At 39.6% G+C, this 25,452-nt stretch overlaps 1 protein-coding gene across 1 annotated transcript in view; it reads right to left on the bottom strand.

Annotated features, from left to right (window-relative positions):
• Positions 1 to 25,452, bottom strand: part of si:ch211-197n1.2 (EF-hand calcium-binding domain-containing protein 6) — a 116,905-nt gene that overhangs the window by 66,169 nt on the left and 25,284 nt on the right. The window contains exons 3-8 of the mRNA XM_028802110.2: positions 20,791 to 20,891; positions 20,616 to 20,693; positions 19,168 to 19,341; positions 15,539 to 15,676; positions 9,734 to 9,867; positions 6,592 to 6,734 (exon numbers count right to left, since the gene is read on the bottom strand). Coding sequence (XP_028657943.2) covers positions 6,592 to 6,734; positions 9,734 to 9,867; positions 15,539 to 15,676; positions 19,168 to 19,341; positions 20,616 to 20,693; positions 20,791 to 20,891 — 768 coding nt within the window. The remainder of the gene's footprint in view (positions 1 to 6,591; positions 6,735 to 9,733; positions 9,868 to 15,538; positions 15,677 to 19,167; positions 19,342 to 20,615; positions 20,694 to 20,790; positions 20,892 to 25,452) is intronic.

Below are 25,452 nucleotides of genomic sequence, written 5' to 3'. Positions count from 1 at the left end.
TGTATTGATCAGTTTACTGACTGACTGACTGACTAACCAATCCACAGGTGAAGCACAAACCAGTGTGTTTCTTCGTGCCGGTCCCAAGCCTGGATTAATGGGGAGGGTTACGTCAGGAAGGGCGTCCAGTGTAAAATTTTGCCAAGTCAAATATGCGGCCAACAATACAAATTTCCATACCGGATCGGTTGAGCCCCAGGTTAACAACGACCACCACCAGTACTGTTAGCCAACAGGGTGCTGGCGGAAATTGGGCTACTGTTGGCCGAAGAAGAAGAAGGAGAAGAAGAGGGGGGAGACTTGTCCGGAGGCAGGAGGAGAGGAGGAAAGTAAAGAGAGTGGAACTGAGGGTAGGAACTTTGAATGTTGGCAGTATGACTGGTAAGGAGAGAGAGTTAGCAGATATGATGGAGAGAAGCAAGGTTGATATATTGTGCATGCAAGAGACTAAATGGAAGGGGAGTAAGGCCAGGTGGATTGGAGGTGGATTCAAATTGTTCTATCATGGTGTGGATGGGAGGAGAAATGGGGTAGGAGTTATTCTGAAGGAACAGTATGTCAAGAGTGTTTTGGAGGTGAAAAGAGTGTCAGGCAGAGTAATGATTATGATGCTGGAAATTGAAGGTGTGATGATGAATGTTGTTAGTGCATATGCTCCGCAAGATGGGTGTGCAATGGGTGAGAAAGAATATTTCTGGAGTGAGTTGGATGAAGTGATGAACAGTGTACCCAAGGGACAGAAAGTGGTGATTGGAACAGATTTCAATGGGCATGTTGCTGAAGGGAACAGTGGAGACGATGTGGTGATGGGTAGGTATGGTGTCAAGGAGAGGAATGAAGAAGGTCAGAGGATAGTGGATTTTGCCAAAAGGATGGACATGGTTCTTGTGAATACATATTTTAAGAAGAGGGAGGAACATAGGGTTATATACAAGAGTGGAGGAAGATGCACACAGGTAGATTACATCCTATGCAGAAGAGTTGATCTGAAGGAGATTGAAGACTGCAAAGTGGTGGCGGGGGAAAGTGTAGTTAAACAGCATAGGATGGTGGTCTGTAGGATGATGTTGGAGATCAAGAAGAAGAAGCCAAGGATCAAATGGTGGAAGTTGAAAAAGGAAGACTGAAAGATTGAGTTTAGGGAGGAGGTGAGACAGGCACTGGGTGGCAATGAAAAGTTACCAAACAGCTGGGAAACTACAGCAGATGTAGTATGGGTGACAGCAAGAAGGGTGCTTGGCATGACCTCTGGAAAGACGAAGGAGGAAAAGGAAACCTGGTGGTGGAATGAGGAAATACAGGAGAGTATACAGAGGAAGAGGATGGCAAAGAAGAAGTGGGATAGTCAGAGAGATGCAGAAAGTAGACAAGAGTACAAGGAGATAAGGCACAAGGTGAAGAGAGAGGAGGCGAAGGCTAAAGAAAAGGCATATGATGAGTTGTATGAGAGATTGGACACTAAGGAGGGAGAAAAGGACCTGTACTGATTGGCTAGACAGAGAGACCAAGCTGGGAAAGATGTGCAGCAGGTTAGGGAGATTAAGGATAAAGATGGAAACGTACTCACAAGCTAGGAGAGTGTGTTGAGCAGATGGAAAGAGTACTTTGAGAGTCTGATGAATGAAGAGAACGAGAGAGAGAAGAGGTTGGATGATGTGGAGATAGTGAATCAGGATGTGCAACGGATTAGCAAAGAAGAAGTAAGGACAGCTATGAAGAGGATGAAAAATTGAAAGGCTGTTGGTCCAGATGACATACCTATGGAAGCATGGAGGTGTTTAGGAGAGATGGCAGTGGAGTTTTTAACCAGATTGTTTAATGAAATCTTGGAAAGTGAGAAGATGCCTGAGGAGTGGAGAAGAAGTGTACTGGCGCCGATATTTAAGAATAAGGGGGATGTGCAGGACTGCAGTAACTACAGGGGGATAAAGTTGATGAGCCACAGCATGAAGTTATGAGAAAGAGTAGTGGAAGCTAGGTTAAGAAGTGAGGTGATGATTAGTGAGCAGCAGTATGGTTTCATGCCAAGAAAGAGCACCACAGATGTACTGTTTGCTCTGAGGATGTTGATGGAGAAGTTTAGAGAAGGCCAGAAGGAGTTGCATTGCGTCTTTGTGGACCAGGAGAAAGCATATGACAGGGTGTCTCGAGAGGAGCTGTGGTATTGTATGAAGAAGTCGGGAGTGGCAGAGAAGTACATAAGAATTGTATAGGATATGTACGAGGGAAGTGTGACTGTGGTGAGGTCTGCGGTAGGAGTGACGGATGCATTCAAGTTGGAGGTGGGATTACATCAGGGATTGGCTCTGAGCCCTTTCTTATTTGCATTGGTGATGGACAGGTTGACAGATGAGATTAGACTGGAGTCCCCATGGACTATGATGTTTGCTGATGACATTGTGATCTGTAGCAATAGTAGGGAGCAGGTTGAGGAGGCCCTGGAGAGGTGGAGATATGCTCTAGAGAGGAGAGGAATGAAGGTCAGTAGGAACAAGATAGAATACATTTGTGTAAATGAGAGGGAGGTCAGTGGAATGGTGAGGATGCAGGGAGTAGAGTTGGCGAAGGTGGATGAGTTTAAATACTTGAGATCAACAGTACAGAGTAATGGGGAGTGTGGAAGAGAGGTGAAAAAGAGAGTGCAGGCAGGGTGGAAAGGGTGGAAAAGAGTGTCAGGAGTAATTTGTGACAGACGGGTATCAGCAAGAGTGAAAGGGAAAGTCTACAGGACGGTAGTGAGACCAGCTATGTTATATGGGTTGGAGACGGTGGCACTGACCAGAAAGCAGGAGACAGAGCTGGAGGTAACAGAGTTAAAGATGCTAAGATTTATACTGGGTGTGACGAGGATGGATAGGATTAGAAATGAGTACATTAGAGGGTCAGCTCAAGTTGGACGGTTGGGAGACAAAGTCAGAGAGGTGAGATTGCGTTGGTTTGGACATGTGCAGAGGAGAGATGCTGGGTATATTGGGAGAAGGATACTAAGGATAGAGCTGCCAGGGAAGAGAAAAAGAGGAAGGCCTAAGAGAAGGTTTATGGATGTGGTGAGAGAGGACATGCAGGTGATGGGTGTAACAGAACAAGATGCAGAGGACAGAAAGATATGGAAGAAGATGATCCGCTGTGGCAACCCCTAATGGGAGCAGCCGAAAGAAGAAGAAGACTGAATGACTGACTGACTGATCAGTTTGTATATCGCATGATCTCTAACTTAAGAAGTGATGACACATTCAGCTTAAGTCACTATATAAAATAAAGACTAATTTCTGAAATAATACAATTTTTTAAATTTGTGAGAGTTTTTTGTGCTCTTTACTAGAATTACACTTTTGCAAATGAAGTCACATTTTTCTTGGGATTGATCTTATTATACCATTTAATCAATTCACCTCATGTATTCTCCCATGGCCATGCTTTGATCTTGTCTCCTGACATTGTGTTCAAAAATTGCTGAACTTTTGATATGGACTCTTCATTTCACTCTTTCTCTATCTGAAATTCTGAACATGCCTAATCCCAAACAACAATCATAGGGACAAGAATCAACTCACTCATACTGGGCCAGTAACTTGCATAATTGGGAACCTACATATCAACAGTGGCTGGCTTGGGATTAAGCACCGTCTCCTAGAACCCTAAGCACTATACTACCTACCACCCTAAATATAAAAACAGTAAATCAAAAATATTAATGGCCCAATGGTATCTCATCTCTTCTGTCTTTTGGGATTTCACTTCACTGCTGTACAACACCAATTTATCTGTAAGCTCTTACTGCTGCCTTTATAATTAAAGTGCACCCATCCAGTGATATTTTCATAATGAAAACGAGAACTAGAACTAAAAATATTGTTCTTCGTTTTACAAGAACGAGAACTGAAATTAATGCAAACAGAGAAACTAAAACTAAATAAAAATAAAAATTAGTGATATGTGAACAAACTAAAACGAGAATGAAAATTGAATAAAACAAAAAAATAGCAATCGCATTTTCGTTCAATCCAGTTCAGTCGTGCAGAGGGGTTGTTTGTAGGTCGCCCTGAGTTTTCAGTTACGTTGCGCATTTTACTATGTACCTTAGGCTTACCATAGTCATGTGACGCAACTTCCGTAAAAGACTGTTGTTTGTTTGTTGTGTACATTTGGTTTGTCAGCTTGAAGCAGTAAGCACGTGTGGGTGATGATGGCGAGTTTTGCACAAGTGTTTGTGGGTAGAAAGAGAAAAAGTAACGTGTAGAAATACTTTAATTACAGCGCAGATGATAATAAAAGCAATTGTAGCGTGTGAGAAGAAGAAAAGAATATCGGAATTTCAGTGTAGGGCCAGTTGGATCAATGCTTAGTGAAAGTCTGGTACTTCTCTGGTACCAAGACTGCACTTCATACAGGGACGTGCGGTCACACCTGTCATCATGAAAAGTAAAAAAAAAACCAAACTAATAATGATAACATAAAATCAGGGCCGGATTTATATGAAAAGAGGCCCTAGGCTATTCCACTTATGAGGCCCTTTCACCTTCCATTTTTAAGTTTGTAAATTACATGAGAGATAATAAAATTTTGCTAACAATTTGAATGTAGGCCCCTCTTGATCTTGAGGCCCTAGGCTGAAGCCTAGTTAGCCTATAGGAAAATCCGGCCCTGCATAAAATGCATGTGTCCACTGGGCTGTATTATTCTAATAATTATGATCATTTTTATAGTCAAAATCGCTGAATTTCCGCATTTCCTGATTAAATACAGGGGAGAAACGCAAGGTACGGCAGCGACAAGCCGAGCCTTATCTTGGACAGCGCTGTCTAGCAACGCTGGGTTAATGCATATTGCCGCGTGCTTATTGCTGTCTCTCTGTATGTTGGCAATACAGTATAATGTTTGCATGCACGTTTATTATACACCTGACTTTCCACAGTCTGGCTAATATCTTTAATGAATGTGTGTGACATATTTAGTCTTTCTGATAGGACATAAGACGACAGTAAAAAGGCACAAGCTGAGACAGATAATACTGTGCCGCACTGAAGCCCAGCAGGTGCTTGTTGCTACTGTTCAACGCAGAGACTCTCGGTGCCAATAAGTTAGCGATATCAGAAAGTCAAGTGCACCGCTGCGGTCCGTTTATTTTTGTTATTTCGACTTATTGCCAAAATGCAAGATTAAAACTTTTAAAGCTAAAGAAAAATGAGGACTTTTACAAAAAAATGACGGAGATTTTCGTGGAAAAGAATAGGCGCATGGACTTCATTTACAAATAAAGACCATAAACGGTTTTCAATTTTATAAAAAATGGGAACAGACTAAGAAAAACATCAAATTTTTAAAAACTAAATTTTGACCTTAAATAAAATATTCTTTTGTTTATCTTGTTATCCACCCATTGCATGGCCGCACTTGGGTCCTAATCTGGATCTTGAGTTGGTTTGTCATGTGGTGGGTGCGGCAATGCAATAGCTTTCACTTGTATCGAATGAGTTTGAATTGTGAAATTGCAACGACAAATGTAGAACACATGGAGGGTGCAGAGCAAATGCGCTCTCTCCGCTGTCTCTCGCCACTATAAATGTAACGTTCTTTCTTAGTCAAATATGTACCTTACCTATGTGTGTGTAAACAATGCTGATGAGATATGAAACATAACCAGCAGTCAGTGTGCATGCTGTCAATTGAATAGTCAATAAGCTACTCTTTTGGGTTCGTATATTTGTAAATCTGTCACTGATGGAGTCTGTGCCTCACTAGCCATGGACCTCACCGCACGTCAGTGCTTCAGTACTGGCAGCAGAAATCGTCAACATACAGTCTGGCCGAGGACCTTGTCTGTGCACCTGCATTACAGATACCCGTCAAGCGCCTATTTTCACTGTGTGGTTATCTGCGCAATGGACGTCGTTGCAACATGAAAAAATCTCTCGAAATGCATGCTTGTTTAAAGTTTAACAGCAACGTACTTGCACAGACTGGTTTCTTGGGTTGAAGCATTTGATCTTAGTCACTGTACTCATTAGACCGCTTAATTTGTTTGATCATTGCTGTGTTTAACGGCATTGTGAACTGTGAGTGTATTTTGTTGACTGAAACATAACTGGCATTGAAATGTGTGTAGGCCAGCATTTGTGGTCTTGCAACAGAAAAAAAATTAAAAATGTACTAATATTATGTAAAAAAAACAGAACTAAATAAAATAAAAACTACAATTTTAAACACGGAACTAAATAAAAATAAAAATTGTTAACTCCACTGAAAACTAGAAAGAAATAAAAATGAATTTTATAAAATAAAATAAAAACTAAAACTACAATTAATATCAGAACTGAAATATCACTGCTGTGGTGGGTTGGTTCCTGCCTTGTGCCCTGTGTTGGCTGGGATTGGCTCCAGCAGACCCCCTTGACCCTGTAGTTAGGAATATAGCGGGTTGGAAAATAGATGGATGGACGGAATATCACTGCACCCATCTTCCAAGTGTGAGATACTCAACATTTATCAATGGCCACAAAAAGAATGTTGAGCAATTTTAATGAGTGTAAAACTTGCTCTCTCTCCATTAGTGATGGCTATTGGGCAAATGCCTCATACAGTCCTATTTACCTTGTCAGTTTTTCCTGGATCAAGTTTTCCAAACTCCTTCTTCATGCTTCGAAAACCTTCTCGAAATTTGTCCTTTAGCCACTTTTCAATGGTTATGGAGGCCTTCCGCTCTTCTTCTGCTTTTGAAAGTGTCCTTGTTGGTTCTGGGAGAAACAGCACAGGGACAACAATTATAGGTGCAATGATCAAAATGTACATTAAATGGGCCAGTGGAGCCATTGCAGAAGGTTGTGCACAAGCACTGAGTACTGCAATTAGCTCAGTTGCTCTATCTCACCTAATTTACTAGTAATATTGGTAAACATGAGTATAAAGTAAAAGAGCATAATCAAAGGTTTAATGTACATGCACACACATGGAATCGGTCTGCTTATTATCTTGTAGTTTGGTATTGTGATGATTTAATTAAACTCATAAGACTTCATAAAATCAAGACAACTGCTTCAACCTGCTGCAATTCACATTATATCATGATGATGATCTAAAATTAAACAGCAGAATTCATATGAATGAACTTTTAAGAGCATCACTTCCCTTTAAACACATGACATTACTAAATATTTGTTCTGGCTTCACATGCAATGTCAGTGCGTATCCTTCCACTCACTGAAATGGTGATTTTGCAGCAAGTAATTTTAAGTAAGTTTGTTTCATAAAGGAGTGTTTTGGTAAGACAGTGAAAGGTAATGTTGTCTTCAAACATCAGGGTGTCAGGAATCATTTGTGCTCTTATCAGATTTTTTTTTCTAAGAAATTAAATGCTATTCTGGTATCGACATTATTGCATTGTCATTTTATTATTTCTTCCTGTGAGTACTGTTGTTTTAGAGGTGGATTTATATACTGCACAAAAAAATTAAATGTCTCTCCAGACCATCACTGACCCACCACCAAACCAGTCAAGCTGAACGATGTTACAGGCAGCATAACGTTCTCCATAGCTTCTCCAGACCCTTTCATGTCTGTCACATGTGCTCAGGGTGAACCTGATCTCATCTGTGAAAAGGACAGGGAACCAGTGGTGGATCAGCCAATTCTAGACTTCTATGGCAAATGCCAATCAAGCTCCACGGTGATGGGCAGTGAGCACAGGGCCCACTAGAGGATGTCGGGCCCTCAGGCCACCCTCATGAAGTCTATTTCTGATTGTTTGGTCAGAGACATTCACACCAGTGGCCTGTTGGAGGTCATTTTGTAGGGCTCTGGCAGCGCTCATCCTGTTCCTCTGGTCCTGCTGATGGGTTAAAGACCTTCTACAGCCCTGTCCATCTCTCCTAGAGTAACTGCCTGTCTCCTGGAATCTCTTCCATGCCCTTGAGACTGTGTTGGGATACACAGCAAACCTTCTGCCATATGTGTCATCCTGGAGAAATTGGACTACCTGTGCAACCTCTGTAGGGTCCAGGTATCGCCTCATGCTACCAGTTGTGACACTGACTGCAGCCAAATGCAAAACTAGTGAAAAAACAGTCAGAAAAGATGAGGAGGGGAAAAATGTCAGTGGCCTCCACCTGCTAAACCATTCCTATTTTGGGGGTCATCTAATTGTTGCCCCACTAGTGCACCTGTTGTTAATTCATTAACACCAAAAGCAGCTCAAACTGATTAACAACCCCCTCTGCTACTTAACTGACCAGATCAATATCCCAGAAGTTTCATTGACTTGATGCTATACTCTGATTAAAAAGTGTTTCTTTAATTTTTTGAGCAGTTTATTTTGACACTGGCAAACAACACATTGAATGTTAAAAAAAACTGTGGTGTGCCAAGGTATTCTGCTTCATTCCATGCCCTCCTTGTACACTTCATAATTAATTTACAAAGAATGCAAAGCAATGCATGAAGGACCTGCAAACAAAACAAGGGCAAACTGAAGGAATTTATGAGAATATAAGAATGCAATGATAATCATTGTGACATTAACTCACATTAAGCCTAAAATATAATTTACTTCACATTGTCATTAAAGTTACTATTCATGCATTGTTTGTACTGGCTCCCTGTCCATAGAAGGTTCCTGCCTTGTGTCAGAAGATGTTGGGATAAATTCCTGTAATGACAGCCCTGAACTGAAGAAACCAGGTTCAGGGAATGGAAGGAATCACTGATTGCTTATTATAATTCTAAAGCTGGGTGGCATACAAAGGTCAGCCACAACATTAAAACCACTGACAGGTGATGCAAATAACATTCATTATGTCATTACAGTGGCACCTGTCAAGGTGTAGGACATATTAGGCAGTGAGTGACCAGTCAGTTCATTAAGGTGATGTGTTGGAAGCAGAAAAAATGGGCAAGTGTAAGGATCTGAGTGACTTTGACTTTGGACAAATTGTGATGGCTAGAGGGCTGGGTCAAAGCATCTCCAAAATGGCAATCCTGTGGGGTGTGATGCTTTGGGCAATGTTCTGCTGGGTAACCTTCAGCCCTGGCATTCTTTGGATGTTGCTTTGCCATGTGCTACCTACCTAAAGATTGTTGCAGACCCCGTACACCCCTTCATTGCAATAGTATTCCCTGATGCCAGTGGCCTCTTTCAGCAGGATAATGTGCCCTGCCATGCTGCAAAAATGCTCAGGAATAGTTTGAGGAACATGACAAAGAATTCAGGATATTGACTTTGCTTCCAAATTCCTTAGATCTAAATTTGATTGTGATTCTGTGCAGTGTGCTGCAGAAACAAGTCTTATCCATGGAAGCCCCATCTCGCAACTTATAGGACTTAAATGATCTGCTTCTAACATCTTGGTGCCAGACACCACAGGACACCTTCAGAGGTCTTGTGGAGTCCATGCCTCGATGAGTCAGAGTTGTTTTGGAAGCACAAGTGAGGACCTACACAATATTAGGAAGGTGGTTTTAATGTTGAGGCTGATCAGTGTGGAGGTGTAGGAGTTTTATTGCTGTTGTCTCAAAGCTGCAGGAGACTATACAGTAAGTATACATTTGCCCTGTAACTGACTGGCAAATCATCTGGGGTTGGTCCTTGCCTCTCTCTACGTGGTAACCAGAACAGACAGTTTAAAGAGCACAATAATAGAAGAGATAAATGGAAATCGCATTGTTGATACTTATTTCTCACTTTCAGGCGTATTGTGGAACTAAAGCGCTAACTTATAGGCAGTATAGTTTCCATTCTTACTTATCAAGCTTTCCATGATATCTGAGTTTTCATCTTGTTTTGCAAAATGAGTGGCAGAATTGTTCCGAAAATCAATGCCAAGCTGCTTCATTAAGGTTTCTCCCTTGATAATGCCGAGTCCTTCTTTATCATATCTGTTAAATGAAAATATATTTAGAAATTAGTATAGGAAGAATAGTATAGGGGCTATAGCACTCAGTGAAGAGCACTATACAAAAATAAGTTGTATTGAACATAAAATAGTAAGTCAATAAAACAGCCCTCAAGTATAATTGTATAATGAAGACCACCTCAAGTTATTTTACAAATTAAGAGTTGTTCACATATTCCTTTCACTTGGAGCACAGGAAGGCATAATAGATACAGTTAGAAGTTGAAATGGCAATCCTAAGAATCAATGTTGTATACCTTGGACTCCAGATCACAACACACAACATTTCCATTTGGAGACAATTTGAGAAGTACAAACCAAAGATGCTGTTCACATTTGAAAAGAAAGAACCACCAAATAATAGAGACACTAATATAATTTAAGTATGGCTCCAGTCTTTCTTCTGTGTGTTTGGTTAATCCATTTTCTTCCATAACTTTACTTTAGGTTTTAACAAAACGTTTCTCCATCAGCTCATCAGAGCTCACTGTTTCCATTAACAACTGGCCATCAGAATATTCTGCACTACTTATCAACCACATATTGTATATCCAATATGAATATATCAGAAATAAAACACTAACTGGCTAATTTTTTGTAAATATTTCTCGCTATTATAATAAAAAAATGTTTGGAGACGAGACTTTTTATCCTACAACAAGACATGATCTTTTGAAGAGAAACACTTTCACGTCCCTTGAGATGAGACTTTGTGCCAAGAGATTTAACCATGGCCGGGGCTCGAAATAAAAGACTAAGAGTAGATGACAAAATAGAATGTCGTAAAGAATTCAAAAACATTGGCACGATACACATGCAGAGCAGTTTAGAGAGTTTAGAGATAATGGAAGTACGAAAATTTGAAAGTCTCAAAAAAAACGATAGTAAAGATCGCATTAGCACAAATGGAAATTATTACTCAGTGAAAAAATAGAACAGTGAAAAGATATCGAATATATTGTTTGGACTTAAACTTTAAGTCGGAGACTTGTAGATTGTCTAACTCATGTTGCCATCAGGGAAAAGTAGTGTTTCTTCCCAATGAAGAGGCGTATCCACGAGAATTAAAAGATTGGTTGTTTGGTGAAAGTGAAATCCTGTGAGAGAAAATTTCAAGCCCCACGAGAAAAGACTTTATGCAAAGAGATTTGGAAAAGTCCTGCCCACATCTAGAACATTTACAACCATGCACACAGTTCAATCATCTCTCATTTGTGTGAATGCTATTGTCCGATACAGTTCATGTAGAGATAAAGAAACGATATTCACTCACGGGCAGTTATATGTTGCGTTGTCACGATGTAATTCCAAACACGGAATCAAAATTCAATGCGATATTGACGAAAAGGTAAAAGCAAAAAGAGATTGAATATATGGACGTAGGTGATATGACAGAAGTATGTAACTATTGCTTGGCTTTAAACTTTAAGTCTGAGAATTGTAGATCGTCTGATTCATGTTGCCATCAGGGAAAAGTAGTGTTTCTTCCCAATGAAGAGGCCTATTTGTGAGAATGAAAAATTTTGTTTGGGAGCGGCAGAGACACGAAGTTGCTGGCGTGTAGCGCAGGCAGGGGGATTGGCGAGCAAAGCAAGCAGGGGGCAAAGCCCCTTAGTTTTTATTATTTTTAAAGAGAGAAAAAAGGAGAACAACAGGATAAGAAAAATACAACATCAAAAAGAGAATAGTCTCCATCCCACCAGTGCACCCAAAAATCCACAAACCCCTCACTAATATTTCCTGACAAAGATGTTACTGAAATAACAATGAAAGGCTATAGCAAAGTGGAATAAAAAATTGGCACACAAAGAGAAAAAATAGACACAAAAGATTAATCAAGCATATTTTTCTGACACTGACTTAAAATTAATTTAGATTTAAAGTACTGGTGACTTTTAATTGGTCTGTGTGTGTGGAGGGGATGAAATTATGAGCAGTGTTGTATTAATTCTCTTCAGTTTGCACTTCAACTTATAAGCTAGAGAGCTGTACACTAATTACATAAACAGTACAGTTAAATTGAAATATAAACCAGTAAACAAACACCAGAATGACCACCCGGACCCACTGCAGTTTGCCTATTGGACAAAGATTGGAGTGCAGGATGCAATTATCTGCCTGCTCCACAAGGCTTATTCTCACCTGGACAAAGCTGGCAGCACTGTGAGCATTTTGTTTTTTTTGTTTCTCTAGTGCTTTCAGTACCATCCGGTCATCCCTGTTAAAGGGTAAACTCAGAGATATGCAGGTAAAGGAGCCTATGGTGTCCAGCAGACCACAGTTTGAGACTCAAGAACTGTGTCTCTGATACGTATGTCAGCAAGACTGGAGCACCAGAAAGAACAGTCCTGTCTCCATTTCACTTCACTCTGTACACCTCTGACTATAAATATAACACCAGGTCAAGTCACCTGCAGAAATTCTCAGATGATTCTGCACTTATGGGGGTGTGTTGATTAAGGGGATGAGATGAGCATAGGAGTCAGGTGGAGAAGATTGTTTGAGATTTGCCTGCATTTTAATATCAGTAAAACCAAGGAACTGGTAATTGACTTTCGCCGCACCAAAGAAGCTCTATGTCTGGTCACTATTCGAGGAGTGGATCTAGAGGTGGTCCACTCCTACAATAACTGGGGATCCACATTAATGACAGGTTAGACTAGTCTCTGAACAGAGTGAAACTATATAAAGAAAGCACAGAGCAGGTTCTTCTTCCTTACTATGGGTAGTGACATCCTTCACATCTTCTACAACTTTGTGATGGCCAGTGTGATTTTGTATGCTGTGCTGGTAACATCACTTCAAGAAAGGCCCACTGAATCAACAATCTAATTAAAAGGGCAGGCTCATTTATGGGATAAACTCTGGACCTCCTGGAGGTAGGAGCGAAAGTGAGAATTAAAACAAAACTGAGTGCCATTATGAAAAATGCTGCACATTCTGTCTCTGACACACTAACAGTGAGAACTTTCAACCAATGAGTTATTCAGCAGCAGTGCATCAAAAAATGCTCCTGGGGCTCCTTTATACCAACAGCAATACCCCTGCATAATTCCTCACTGTGACTGGTACTTCTCTTGTTTTTTGCTGAAAATAATTAGCAAATTATTGTTATTATTAAAGTGAAACAAAACACTAAAATGTTTTGAAAAAGAAGCAAAAATACAAAAAAAATATCATCTTGAACAGCTGACACATTCCAAATACATTTCTATGTCTATTATTATGAACGGGGAGCAAAACGAAAAATAATTCAATCAATGCCACTTCTTATACATTTATGTTCAATTTCAAATCAAATATCTGCACCTCACTCCTATCCAACTAAGGTAGCTACTGCACGTTAAGACATCAAAAAGCTTAAGAGGCCTGTTTGGTATTTTTTTAGTGGAGCATTAATTAATTCTAGTCAAATTCAAAAGATTTAAAACTGTTCTTTTAAGTAAAATAATAAATCACTTTTCTACTGGCAAATAGAGGGGAAGGAGCCTTCTGATTGAGTAAAATAAGCCAATGAATGAGCAGCGTAGTGTGAGATTTTTCTTGCCAGAATGTTGTCCCATCTGGGGTTACTCTAAATAATGCTGTCGATGGATTTGGAGTAATTGTAAGTATAATGCTGCCTTTGCCCATCATAATTTGAGTGCAGGGGACTTCCAAAACAAATGTCCTACCAAGGCAGGCATTGATAATATTTTAATTTTGTCCTGGATGTTGTTCTGATAATTTTAATTAGGATATATCAGTGCTATATACACATTTCACCATGCTTTGCACAAATTGATGAAGAGGATATCTTGCCAATAGCTTAATTTCATTTATTATTTGAAATTCTAATTTAAAGGTCATATTCTCATTTCTGCCTTAGATCATTTAAGGTTGATTTTTTTAAATAAGCTGTGTGACGAATGGCCAGGGCCCTTTCCTACCTGGGACACTGTTGTAAAAGAAGGGTTGGGGGAGCAGATGTGCATAAAGCTCTGCCTTCCCTGGAGCACTAGAGGGCAGCTCCCCTGGGTTACAGCAGCACCTCGAATTCCCACAGGGCTCCATGGGAATTGGAGTTTGGCAAAGCCCTGTTGGGTTCCATGGGGGCTCCAGGTACTCCCAGGTGCACCATAAAAGGAGTTGCCTGCCTTCATTTGGGAAGCCAGACTCTGGAGGAGGTGAACGAAGCTTACCGGTAGAGGAGTGTAGGCGGAAGGAGTCAAAAAGAGGAAGAGAGAAAAAAAAGAAAGTGCTTTATTGTGCTGTTTATTCAACCTTTGTAATATGCTGTGCAGATAGGATACTTAGGAAACGTTTCCCACAACAGTATAAAAAAAATGTGTGTGTTGCCAGCCATCTGTCTGTTTCAGGTTTGGGGAGCTGGTGCGCCACCTTGTGGCCACAGCTGGTAAAGTCTGGTAATGCTGCCTGTAACTTCATCATTAATAGTTATAATTATTAAGTTATAATTAGCTATCATGTGAACGTGAAAGAAAAAGTACCCACAGATGCAGCAAAAATATTATATCATACCTAAATATCTACTTTGCTTTGAGACAAGAGCAATAAAATCCTAATAACTCTACACTGATCAGCCACAACATTAAAATCACCTGCCTAATGTTATGGAGTAAACCTAAAAATATATTATTATTAAAAAATGAAACCAATGCATTTTTAAATGTGATCAATAACAGTTATTGACAATTTACCAGCAATCTAGTGGTTCACAATTTATGAAAGATAAGTGATCAATTTAGGATGCAATTTAAAGTGAAGAAGCTCCTCTCTGATGTAATTAAACACGATAATCACTTATTTCAACCTTTTTTTAACCTATGCACTATTCAATCAATGGAAGACTTTAGAGATTGAGACATTTACAGATCAATATTGATAATGGCTTTGAACCTGTTGAATTATTAAGGTCCAAATTTAATCTTCCAGCGAGACACTTTATCTTCAACATTCAAATTAGAATCTTTCATCTTTCACCAATATCTCTTCTTGAGGTGATACTGCCCTGTGTGAATGAAGATTCATACAGCATCTCCAGTGTATCTCTGAACTTTTTAAGAAACTTACTCTATAATGATCTCAGGGAACGACGGACAAATACGATTTTCAAATGTAGTTAGCCATTCATAAAATACACTCTAGTTCAATATGCACCGAGTGCACCACAATTCAACTCAAAAGTATTCCTTGATCACATATATCTCGTCTAAATTTTTCTAAAGTGTACCTGGTGTAATATTCCAGGCCGTGAGAAATGTCATCAAGCTCCTGCCTCTCAAGGTCACATGTTTTGAGAATGTGCTTCAATGTGCCAAATGTTCAGTATATTTCTGTGATATCCTTGGATATGAAATCACTCCCAACAACTTGACTGCAGTATTTTGAGTAATAACAGAAATGATGTAAGTGTGCTATGGTAAATCAGTTGCCATCTCTTACACCACACTACTTACACAAAGCCATATGATTTAAGCAGTGTCACTTAGAAACATCAAACAGAATCTCAAAACAAAAACAAATCACACAAATGGTGATTTGTTTTTATTTATGATACCATGGTACCACAACACCCTCACAGCATCACTCTTCTTCTACATTTTGATTTAGTCACTGATTAATTGTAGACTATTATGTTCTTTCCCACCTACCTTTTCCAGAGTTTTTCAAATTCTTCCTCTTGCAAATAGAAGCCCAGTTGATTTAACATATTCTGGAACTCAGGGGCTACAATCCGGCTGCTTCCACCAGGATTCTTCTGGGGAATCAAATCACCAAGCTCCAGGAATCTTTAGGGAAATAAAACATAATGAATTTCTGTGATATTTCCAGGGACCATATACAGCCATACTCTAACTGAAAACAAGTCTGTGTCTCTAATGCAGAACATTTGTTATCTATCATTAAATATAGTGCCTTAAATATGAATTTAGTACTCTACATCAAATATCTATCTGTTGTCACACATGTACATTGGGGGTCCATAGATAAGCTCAGCTGAGGTAAGCAATACCACTCTGGGATGAGAGGGGGCACTGTTGTTAATAGTATCCTGTCCCTTTTCCACAGCCCAGCAATGGCACCCAGTCAGGGTACTTCCACCCGACTGCGACTTCCAGAACAGCTCCTGCCTCTTCTGGCTGAAGTATCAAATGGGAAGGTGGCATCTTTAAGCAGACCTGGATCTGAGTCCTGTAAGAGCTAGAGATGCGGACCAATGAGAGCAGAGAATGAGAGAGCCTACAATTCTGACCTTACGTTGGTGTCTTTATAGTTGTGCACTTAAGCACCCTTTTCAGCCTTTTTATTTTCTGTATAAATAGGGGTTACCACAGTGGTACCCAAAACATTTCTCCCTGCTTCTGACTGGTTCCTCATCACCAGCCACATTATCTGTCTATCCAGTTCTCTGTAATAAATAGATAGATAGATAGATAGATAGATAGATAGATAGATAGATAGATAGATAGATAGATAGATAGATAGATAGATAGATAGATAGATAGATACTTAATAACATGCATTATTGCTCAATATAGGATCTTTGAGGTGATACAACACTTGGACAGAAACATCAATAGTATTTCCTTAAATTTATTATACACAATGGTACAATGAAATAAAAATACAGTACTGCACACAACATTACACACTGTGTCTAATTTTTTTCTTTGTCTGGGGTGTGGCAAAATTTCTCCATTTTGTTTTAAATTTTGCTGACCATGAATGAAATGCTGTGCCCCCAAAATCTGAGCACAGTGCAGGGCCCTCTTAACGTATGGGCACAATGGGCAGTGGCTGTGGCCACCAGGGGCATAGTGGCCCACAATGTTTCTGATGCCTATGTACTGTATATTTCTGTTTTGCTATCAAAACAGGGGCCACAGCACACTACTTTGCTTGGGGGCCTATGATGCTGTTCAGACATCCCTGAGCACAGGAAGATTAAAGAGTTGGCACAATGAACATTGGCAGGTGGTAAATGCAAAATGGTGAACTTATTTTTGTTTGCAGCAAATTCATGAAGTGGTAGTAACAATGGACTGAACCCTGACTGAGTTAGTAAGTAAACTGCTCCAGATATGTCCAATGTGACCCGATTCTCTGGGCTGTTCATCCCAACATGTATGTGTAGGCCACAGACAATTAGTGTGATATCATACATGGATTTATTATTGCAAATTTAAAACATTAATTTTTTAATGTTTTTAACAGTCATTTTTTTTGCAAAGTACAAACTTCTTATCCTCTAATTCTTAAAGAGCTTTTCTTTTTTTTTCTATTGCAGCATTAGGGTAGAATCCAAATCTGGGAGTAACGCTGATAATTTCAGAGAAGTCACATAATACATTATTATTACTGTACAGTATATTTGCTATGGAAGTTTCAGAACACAGCAACATAATAAAATACTGTACATAACATCTAATAAACATGTATCCACACATTTCTAATAAAATTACCACAAAATTAACTTCTACAATCCTTGCATGTAACTATCATTAGCAAACAATCATTAGGAGTGATTGACAATTCTTCTTCCTCTTCATCTTTTCCCAATTCTGAGTGGGTTCAATGTGATTAATCAACCTTCTCCAAATAGGTCGGTTCTGAACCTTCTCCCCAGTCAAACCGTTTTCCTTCAGGTTTTCTTTTACTGTATCCATCCACCTCTGCTTTGCCCTCCCTGGCTTTTTCTTCTCTGTACTTCCATTTCCATCACTCTTTTACCAACATATTCATCGTCTCTCCTCATTACATGTCCATACCAGTTCAAGCTACTTTAATGTACTTTTTTAGATATCTTTCCCACTTTTGTTGTACCTGTCATTGTCTTATTTCTTATTCTGTCCTTTTGTAACTTCACACATCCATCTCAACCTTTTCATTTCTAGCTTCTCCTGTGCTCCCTTTACTGCCCATGTCTCAGCTCTATACGTCATTGCTTATCTTACCACAGTCTTAAAAACCTTACTTTGAATCTTCACCTTACTTCTATGATCATATTGCTCTCCTGATATCTTCTTCCAATTGTTCCATCCACATTTCACTCTGTGGGTGATCTCTGCATCCAATTCTCCATCTTGGTCTACCACTCATCCTAGATATTTAAAGTTACACTTTTCAAAAGCTCTCCCTGCATGCTAACTTCTGAAACCTGACCATAACTAAGCCTCAGATATTATGTTTGTTTCCCAACTTATCTGTAGTCCTCTATCTTCCAAAGCCTTTCTCCATTCTTATCCTAGTGGTTGACAATTATTTCCAGTCACCAGAATTTTACTTACGTTATCTGTAAATTAATTTGATGCCCCAATTCATATTTTGCACATGCAACTTTTAAAAATTTTGCTGTGTGTGTCAACATACCCAACAATGTTGGGTCTCATGAAAAGTAACCTGATATTTCAATAATTTAGCAAAACACAGACTGCACTGGATAGGTATCCAGAGGAGGTGAGATCAAGCCTGATCTGGAAAAACCCAAATCTTGCTTGTACACTTTTTTATTTTTGGCTATTATAACAATGATGAGCAAAGAGGAACTGAACTTGTAGTGTGACGTGAACTTAAAATAAATGCATGTGTGGAACTGAGAAATTTGTGCATCTTTAGTTCAATTCAGTTTCTTTTCGTATAGTGCTCTTCACTTGGTATGCACATTGTACCAAAGGACAATACATATACATAAAGATACAGATCTGTCAAACATTCTCTAAAACAAAGTTCCAACCTGATTAACATAAATGGAACCTAACAATGTTTGTCCATTAAAATTATCATAGAACTATGATCAAGTGACAACTGAGGGGAGGAACACAAAAACTCTAGTCAGCAGCATTCATGAAAAAAATAACCCTGTGGGGGTCCATTGTCAGTTGAAACAGACCAAGTCCACAGTGATATCTGCTTGTCTGTCTATTGGTGTAGCATGCATTTGATCTGTATCTATCTGTTCATTCACTGAAACTACAGCTGGGAGTATCAGATTCCGGGAACACACCAGTCCTTGATAGGATAGGAGCCAATTGCTGGGCACACAACTTAATAGAAAATTTCTGGATGAAGAAGAAAATGGATTATTTCTGGAGGATATCCAATTAAATAAGGGGAGAACTTTCAAACTCCAGAGGGCACCTCAGCTGGAAATCAAAAGGTACTACTTACACGGGGTTATTGTGAGGCATTTAAGAATTTTTCATTGTATTAAGCTACACACTAAACACATTTTCATTCATATTTAATAAATGGGATTTTCAGTCTTATTCAAATTGACTACCTTTGTTTCGCCTTCTCCTTTAACTGGGCATGAACTTGAGAAGCTGTCATAAAGTTCTTTTCAGTTAGCCTTTGGACAGGATTGAGCCAGGTTGGTGCTCCATCACTGATTGGATCCCTGACTGCTGCATACAGCTCTTCAAATTTGATGATGGTCTTCTCAGACAGATGAAGCCTAGGAGTGGTCAGAAATAGAAAAATGAAACAGGTGTAATCACAGTGTGTTACTGGCATTAGCTGTACACATTATCATTATGTACATTGTGAAACATATATGGATGTAAAATAGTAATGGGAAAAGTACTGCATGTACAATGAAAAATTAACATTTGATGAGAGAGTCATTTTGGAGAAGAGAAAGTACAATTCTTTTGAGGGCTGCAACTTGTGGATGTGTGACACCTCATCTAAAGTAATGCCTTTGTAAACAGACTTTTTGTTTTCAGCCTCACATCTTACAGATCGACAGCTGTAAGCAGGGAGACCCATTATCATATGATTGGACCCAGCTGTGTGTTATAATGAACAGTGGTTGCCTACTCCTTTAAATGTGAACTATGGCTCAGGTCTGCAGGAATACACAGGATGGTCATGGGAATTATAGAAGGATGGACTTCAGGATTAAAAGGGTATTCTGGGCCACTAGAAGTAACTGCAGGATGAAAGTTAAAAGCCTTTTCTGGCCTATGAATTTTGAGCTGGGGGGGGATTAGAGACAAACACTCAACTGGTGGGCAGAAGTCCAGTTTAAGGACCTGTGGAAGATGTACAGAAGGTGAGAGAAAGGAGTTCTGTGTGTGTGGTACTGATGGTAGTGAAAGGGCCAACCATCCCATCTACAGGATAGTGTAACTGTCCAAGTTTAGGAAGGCCCAGGGGTGCATAATAGTGTAGTGGCGAGCATTTCTGCCTGATGCCTCCCAAGATTAAAGGGTTCAAGTGTTACTCTGGTGTCTATGTGTGATGTTAGTACAAAAAAGCCACACAATACTGAAAAAGACATTAAATATGTGAAAATATTAATAGTTAGATGGCTGCTGTCTACTATGATCTCAGGCCATTAGCACCTTCTTCCATCTTCTCCATGTAAATATGTTATCTTCTTGCTTGCTGTATCTATGGTTTTTGAATGTTTGCGCACCAGTGTTTCCCTTCCTCATTTCCTGGTGAATATAACTTATATAAAGACCAGTTAATACATTTTGTACTCAAGATTCTGTACAAATTCAGGTGAAGCCATTAATGTCAAATCTACAGGAACAGTCATTTATTAGGGTCATACAAAATACTGTATTAACTCCAAAGAAATATGCTCCATAAATACAAAATAATTTGTCATTAATAGAGTATATGGCAACAAAATACATTAAAAACAGGCCAATCCCAGTAAGATACCTCTTTTTATGTTATGAATGACAGTTAATGACAATGTTAGACTAAAAAAGATACCTTAACAGTAATTGCTGGAACTGCTTTGAGCTGATGAATCGTCCCAAGAACTTGGTGAGTATCATGAGCAGCACATCCCTGGGAAGACACATCAAGGAGACCACATAAGAGATGTGAGTGACTTCATTTAGGTAAACAACTTGTATCCCCCCTGCCCAATCCACAGATCTCCTACCTGCTCACTTGCCCATTTCCTTCAGGGTCATTGTTTTTGAATAGCTGCCTCATGGTGAAAAATCCTCCAGATTTCATCTTTTCTCGCAGCAAATGTTCCAGCTGTCATAGAAAGAGAGGGAGGGAGAGACAGCGTGTGTATGTGAAGTGGAAGCAGTTTAATGAATACAAACAGTAACAAAATTGTTTGAAGGTGTAAACCAGATGAACAGTTGAAAGAATATAAAGAAAATATAACATTAACCACTTTAAAAGATACTAAAGAATATAAAGTTTGGCACAATAAGTGAATGAAGTATATAGACTCTGTACATAATGCGTCAAAAATTATCAGTCATGATTTGCTCTCTAACTAGAAAGCACACAGTGGGAAAAGTTAATAAAATGATGCAGGACTTGAATTAAGAGCAGTGTGGTGCCTGAGAAGATGCAGCTCATGAAGACAACAGTGTAGGATGGTGTAAAAATCAGATTGTCGGGAATGTCATTTTTGTGCTGTTATAGCCAAGGTATTCTGTGCAGACAGGAAGACTGTAAAGAAAATGGGGGAAAAGAGACTTAATGTTCCATATTGAAGTGAATTTCCCCTTGGAAATCATGAAAAGTTTTCCTATTCTTTCTTTCTTTGGCCAAGATCTATTAATTCTGGTCCCACCCCATCCACCTGGGACACCTACCCCCACACCCACCTCACCAAATCATTATTCTTACAGATGGTGTTATGAAGTGGGCCTTATTAAACTCAAAATAAGACTTTAATTAAAAAAATAAAGCCTTATATTCTAATGCATAAAGTAAGTCTGGCCATAAAACTCCTAAGCAGATTACAGCCTTCAACCTCAAAGAAGACCAAGCTTACAAACTCTAAAGGGAAAAGCCAACTGTTTAAAATCCCTGGCCCCAAGAACAAAACAGGGGGCTTCTTATAATTACATTAAAACTTATTCAAACGGGACAGATAAGTCAAACAACAATAAGTTTTAAAAGGCCTAGAAATAAATAAAAGTGAAGTCTCGAAGAGGCAACCCAAAAGTGAGCAACATCCAAGTCTGCTGTCATAATATTAACGTTCATGTGTGTGTTTGGGTTTATTTTGAGCTTTCAACTATGAGGGATCAAATCCTGTGGTTTACTTTTGAATTTAAGAAGAATCACAAAAATAATCTGTTATCATCTTTCTATAGCTATGTGACTGCGACCATTGGGGCTGTCAATGTCATTGGATGTGATACATAATTATTTGAATTCAGCCTTCATCTCTCATTGGATATGTAGCGTTCTTTAGTTCTTCTAGTTAGTTACTTCTGTAACTCAATATTAAAAAAGCCTGGTCTTGATGCAGACAATCTCAATAATTTTCAGCCCATCTCTCACTTACCTTTTCTGTCTAAACATCTGTATTGTGTTATGGCCTCCTAGCTCACTAGTAACTTAGCCTGTAATAAGCTGATGGACCCCTTTCAGTCTGCTTTCAGAACATAGAACAGCTCCTGAAACTGTTCTACTTCTGGTGTCTAATGATTGCTTATGGAAGCAGACTCTAGGCAAAACAGTATATTAGTTCTTTTAGACCTTATTGGAGCATTTGATACTGTAAAGCATGATATTCTACTGTCCACAATGGAGAACATTCTGGGTGTCTCTGGCACTGCCCTGCAGTGGTTAAGTCTTTTCTGACTGAGAGGCAAGAGTTTGTTAGTCTTGGTATTAGCAGGTTCAGCTCAGTACCAGTCACACAAGGAGTTCCCTAAGGTTCTGTCTTCAGCCTTCTGCTCTATTGTGTACCTACAGCTTAGGAGCGAGTTATCATTTTTATATGGTCGACACTTACAGTAGATCTATTTCAGCATTAACAGTAGTGAGAAGTCAAGCAAAATTACACCTTTTATTGGCTAACTAAACAGATTACAATATGCAAGCATTCGAGGCAACTCAGGCCCATTCTTCAGACAAGATGTAATGTTCCTTGAAAAACATTTTGCCTGAAGAAGGGGCCTGAGTTGCCTCGAATGCTTGCATATTGTAATCTGTTTAGTTAGCCAATAAAAGGTGTAATTTTGCTTGACTTCTCACTACATTCATAATGGCTAACACGGTACAACATCCTAGTACTACAGCATTAACAGTGAAAGTTTATCAGCGTTTTCTGAGCTCATAGCTTGCCTTAGTAAAATTAAAACCTGGATATAATGTAACTGTTTAAAAGTAAACTGCAACAAAACTGAAGTCCTGATAATTGGCAGTAAAGCATAGCTTAAGAACATGAGCTCCTTTTCAATTGCTGTTTTTGATGATGTCATCAGACTTTCTTCTGATACAATGGGAAACAAATATTATTTTTTTTTTACCTCCTCTTTGCTCTATCAGCTGCTGGTTTGCTGCTGCTGCCGTGCCGCGTGATCTGCATTTTGTGCGGTGCTTTGAACATTTAAAAGCCTGTATAGCAGTTTTTCTTTTGTCTCACTGCCTTATCTCTGTTGTTCCCCAGACATCCTCAAACACTATTTGATCTCTTTTTGCTGTTCCATTATTTCACCCAGTAATATTTTCTGTTTGTTTGCGCTAATGCAATCCTTACTCTCATTTTCTTGAGACTTTCGAATTTTCCTACTTCCATTATCTCTAACCTGCTCTGCATGTGTATGTGTGGATTTGCTTCCAAAGGTTGTAAGTATGACGTGACTTGTCCGCCTCGCGGGATGTGAAAGTGTTTCTCTTCAAAAGATCTCTCTTCCAAAGATCACGTCTCATCGCAAGAGAGATGTAAATGTGTCATACAATACTGGTAGATGGGAGTTTTCTACCAAGATAGGCTTAGTTTCCCCAAATCCTGTTTTTGGAAGAAACAAGTTCACAAAATGAATTAAAAAAATAGGTGATAACAGTAATTTTGAAAATATTAAGCAGATCTATTTAGGGACCAAGTATTTTAACATAAAATGTTTATTTGTAAACAATTTTCCATAGGTTATACTGGCAAAACTATTATTAACAGGGTCCAAATGTGCAAATTTTATGCATGCTGATCGCTTAATTTCACTTTGCAGTATAATTTCAAATTGGGACACTTTACTAACTGATTATGGATCAGTTACAGCAAGAGCTCACTGCTGAGAGTAGGAGAGAACACAACTGAGAGATTAAAACATTAGAAAAAAATAGATGAGGTCAACTCAACAAAGCTTGCCAGGCCTATCTCATTAATTCCTCTAAAATAGCATCAAGTCTAGTTTTGAAAGTCCCTACAGTCCTACTGTCTACCATGCTACTTGGTAGCTTGTTCCATGTGCCTATGGATGTCTGTGTGAAGAAAAACCTGATAATGTTTGCATGAAATTTACTCTTAACAAGTTTGCAGCTGCGTTCCAGTGTTCTTGATGAACTCATTTTAAAGTAACAGTCTCCATCCATTGTACTAACTCCCTTTAGAATTATGAACACTTCAGTCATGTCACCTCTTAATCTCATTTTGCTTTAACTGATAAGGCTCTGCTCTTTTAATATTTCCTCATAACTCACCCCTGTAGCCCTGGAATCAGCCTAATATTGCTCTTCTCTAGACCTTTTCTAGCACTGCTATGTGCTTTTTGTAGCCTGGAGACAAAAACTGCATGCAATTCTCCAGATGAGGACTCATCAGTGCATTATAATGGTTGAGCATAACCTCCTTGGATTTGTACAATACACATCGTGCTATATAACCTAACATTCTGTTATAGCCTTTGTGACAATGCGGGTTCTCTCCATGCTCCTAATGCCTTCCAGAAGCTCTGAACCCAATACCGTCGGTAATGTCACCAAGATGAGCTGAAAAATGAGGACAAATCTCACATGAAGCCAGGGGATATTTCGCATAAGTGCTTTTATTAAAACAATAGAGTCCAAAGTGCAGTGCATCAGGTGTCAATAAATAAATCCATCATAAAACAAGTGTCCAGTGAGGATAAAAACCATCAATAAATAAATCCTTTAAAATCAGAGGTAAAAATGCAGCAGTTGCCATGCAATCTCTCTCCCTTTACTGTCTGGCCCACCTCTGTCTCTCTTTCTCCCCGGCTCACCCATTGCTGCATCAGCCGGCAGAGACCCCACAGCCACGAGCTCCTTCTGCCAACCTCTGTCTTGGCCTCCTTACGGACGTCACTGCCAGACCATCCGAGGTCGGCTCTCCTCCCTTCACCTTTCGCACTCCCACAGTCACTCCTCAGATCCCTCGGGGGGGGGGGGCCTCGGGACACACACCTGCCCTGCTCATCCCACTCCATGAGCTTTCAGTGGGGTGAACTAGCCCCCATAGCACCACCGACTAACACTCCTTTGCGGGGTCCCAGCTCAATCAGCTTCCCCTTTTCACGTGGCCATATCCTCCTGCTTAGACTGCTCTTTACTGACCAGGATTTCACCACTTTTCTCCCCCATCCAGGTGTCGACCAGTATATATACACCCCCTGCGCGCCTCCGCGGGGTTTCAGAGGAGCGGCCACATCCCCTTGGGGTGCGTTCAGTCCCCCTCTTCACAGTGACACATAATACTGGCTTTGGGGGGGGGGGGTATGGTGGTTGGCAAGTGCAGCGAGCAGGGGGCAAAGCCCCCTAGTTTACTTAAAAGGAATATAGAAAAGAAAGCATTTTAAAAAGTCCCCACTCAGAGAATACATAATAA

This window comes from Erpetoichthys calabaricus, chromosome 5 (genome assembly GCF_900747795.2).
Source record: "Erpetoichthys calabaricus chromosome 5, fErpCal1.3, whole genome shotgun sequence".
Classification (NCBI taxonomy): Eukaryota; Metazoa; Chordata; class Cladistia; order Polypteriformes; family Polypteridae; genus Erpetoichthys; species Erpetoichthys calabaricus.
Note: the sequence above shows the minus strand (reverse complement) of the source record. Positions and strands in the feature narration are given on the sequence as shown.